Source organism: Hipposideros armiger, unplaced genomic scaffold, assembly GCF_001890085.2.
Source record: "Hipposideros armiger isolate ML-2016 unplaced genomic scaffold, ASM189008v1 scaffold_209, whole genome shotgun sequence".
Classification (NCBI taxonomy): Eukaryota; Metazoa; Chordata; class Mammalia; order Chiroptera; family Hipposideridae; genus Hipposideros; species Hipposideros armiger.
The window spans coordinates 150966-153154 of record NW_017731559.1 but is presented as its reverse complement, the minus strand read 5'-3'; the positions used below and the strand labels follow the sequence as shown (position 1 = coordinate 153154).

Sequence of the window (2189 nt, the reverse complement as noted above, 5' to 3'; positions counted from 1 at the left end):
CTCTAACCTCCTTCATTTCCTCTGGCCAAGACACAGAAACAAGCTGGACAGAAAACCTCAGTTGTTTTGAACTATCTTTGAAGCTCTGCAGTGTTCACTGGCAGTTCAAAGCCAAGTTGCAGAGCGTGAGAAGCATGGTCAAAGAGAGGAGTACCCCTGTGCAGCAGCCTAGGAGGCCAAGGAGCAGGTATCAGTTTCCCATGGCTGCTGTAACAGATTACCACAAATGTGGTGGCTTAAAAACAACACAGATGACTTCTCTTACAGTTTTAGAAGCCAGAAGTCTGAAATCAGCTTCAGTTGGTTGAAATCAAGACGTTGGCAGGGCTGGGCTCCCTCCAGAGGCTCTGAACAGAAAATTCATTTTCTTGACTTTTTCAGCTTCTAGTGGCCACCTGTGTTCCTTGGCTTGTGGCCCCTTCCTCCACCTTCAGAGCACATCGCTCCAATCTCTGCTTCCATTATCACAGCGTCTTCTCCTCTCAGGAGTCAAATCGCTCTCTTCCCCCCTTATAAGGACACTTGTAATTACATTTAGAGCCCTCCCAGATAACCCAGGATAATCTCTCCATCTCAAGCTCTTTAATTTAGTCACATCTGCAAAGTACCTTTTTTGCCATTTAAAGTAACATTCAGGTTCCAGGGACTAGGATGTGGACATCTTTAGGGGCCATTATCCAGCCTACCACAGAGCACTTGTGTCTAGTTGGGTTTCTGGAAAAATATTCCTCTCACTATCCACTAACATTGACTAAGTTATGAGCATGGGGCCTGAGAAAAAAAGGAAGATGTTTTCTATAATAAAGATCAAAATAGAGAAATCCCATGTAGTTTGGCTCCTGTCTTGTCACAGGTTTACCTTTCTCAACCATGTTTTGCCTGTTAAGCTATCTGGTTTGTATTCACTGAATCCCAGAAGCACCCCATGCCTTGGACAGAGGTCCAGTTCCACTGTGCTCAGCACTGTGAGAAATTGTCCACCTGTTATTCAGAAACTCGATTTCCAACCAAAATTGGGCCTCAGAGTCACACTCGTTCATGTGTGTCAAAGGTCCAGCAGTGGTCTTGTTGCTGTATCCCAGATCAAGCACGGAGAAGGAAAAGAGCTTTGTTAGAACTCACCAAACCTCTTGTAACCGAAGGACTGCACCTCCTCTTCCTCTGCGAAGTCGTCTGCAGGAGAAGAAAAGACACAGTGTTAACCCTGGTGAGGCCCAGAAGTGCAAGGTCAGTGAGGGACTCAACTGCTATAATCTTTACATACTCCACTTTATCACAGTGGCTTTCCTCCTGCTCCTGGAACGCATCACGCTTTCTGAGAAAGACCACGGGGTCTTCCTCCTGTTCTTTATGCAACCCCTTCTAATTAAGGTCTCAGCTAAAATGTGACCTTCGAGATGCCTTTCCCAAGCACCACCCAGACACTCCCTGTCACACCACCCTATTTTAATCTCTGATATCCGTGTGTGTGTGTGTGTGTGTGTGTGTGTGATCATGAGTCCTGTGAGCAGAAGATTTTTCTGTCTTGTTTCATGAATGAATACCCTGTACCTAGAATGGTGTCTGCCACAGAACACAGGCTTAATTTGTTGAATGAATGACTGAATAATTAATAATAACTGAGCCTACAATCCTCCTTTTTAGATGCTGGCTACTAGGATCATTTCTTTCACCAACTGTGGCATTTGAGGACCCCATCATAACTCCTGCAGTGACAATCAAACCCTTCCCTACTCTCCTTCCATTGGATAACTGGGGCCAACAGATAGTTTGCCAGTAAGTACATTTCAAAAGACAGCCTTGCCATGGGAATTCCTAAATTTAGAGCTACTGTGGAAACAAGAGAGATGCTATGTCAGCCAAGCTTTCTACCAAAGAAGACTAAATCCCCTTTCTAATGTGAACATGATGCAATTCCTTATCACATCAATAAAGAACTTCTCATTTTACAGTTTTGCCAGGTGTGTGTCTGGCAATTTATTGTGCAATAAAAGGACACTTTTTTTTTTTTAAGGACACTTTTGATGACAAGGTGTCAATACCGGGCATTTCCAGGGAGCCCTAACCAATTAATATTTTTTTTCCACGTTATATGCTTTTATTCCAATTTCTAAGAAAAGCCTTTCTTCCTTTTTACCCTGGTGATGGGTATAAACCAAAAAACCTGATAGAACAGGAAAAAAAAAAAA

At 43.4% G+C, this 2189-nt stretch overlaps 1 protein-coding gene across 1 annotated transcript in view; it reads right to left on the bottom strand.

Moving 5' to 3' along the window:
- The window catches only part of COLEC12 (collectin subfamily member 12), a 225017-nt gene that overhangs the window by 193642 nt on the left and 29186 nt on the right, over window positions 1–2189 (bottom strand). The window contains exon 2 of the mRNA XM_019653859.1: window positions 1123–1173. Within this exon, the coding sequence (XP_019509404.1) occupies window positions 1123–1173 (51 nt within the window). The remainder of the gene's footprint in view (window positions 1–1122; window positions 1174–2189) is intronic.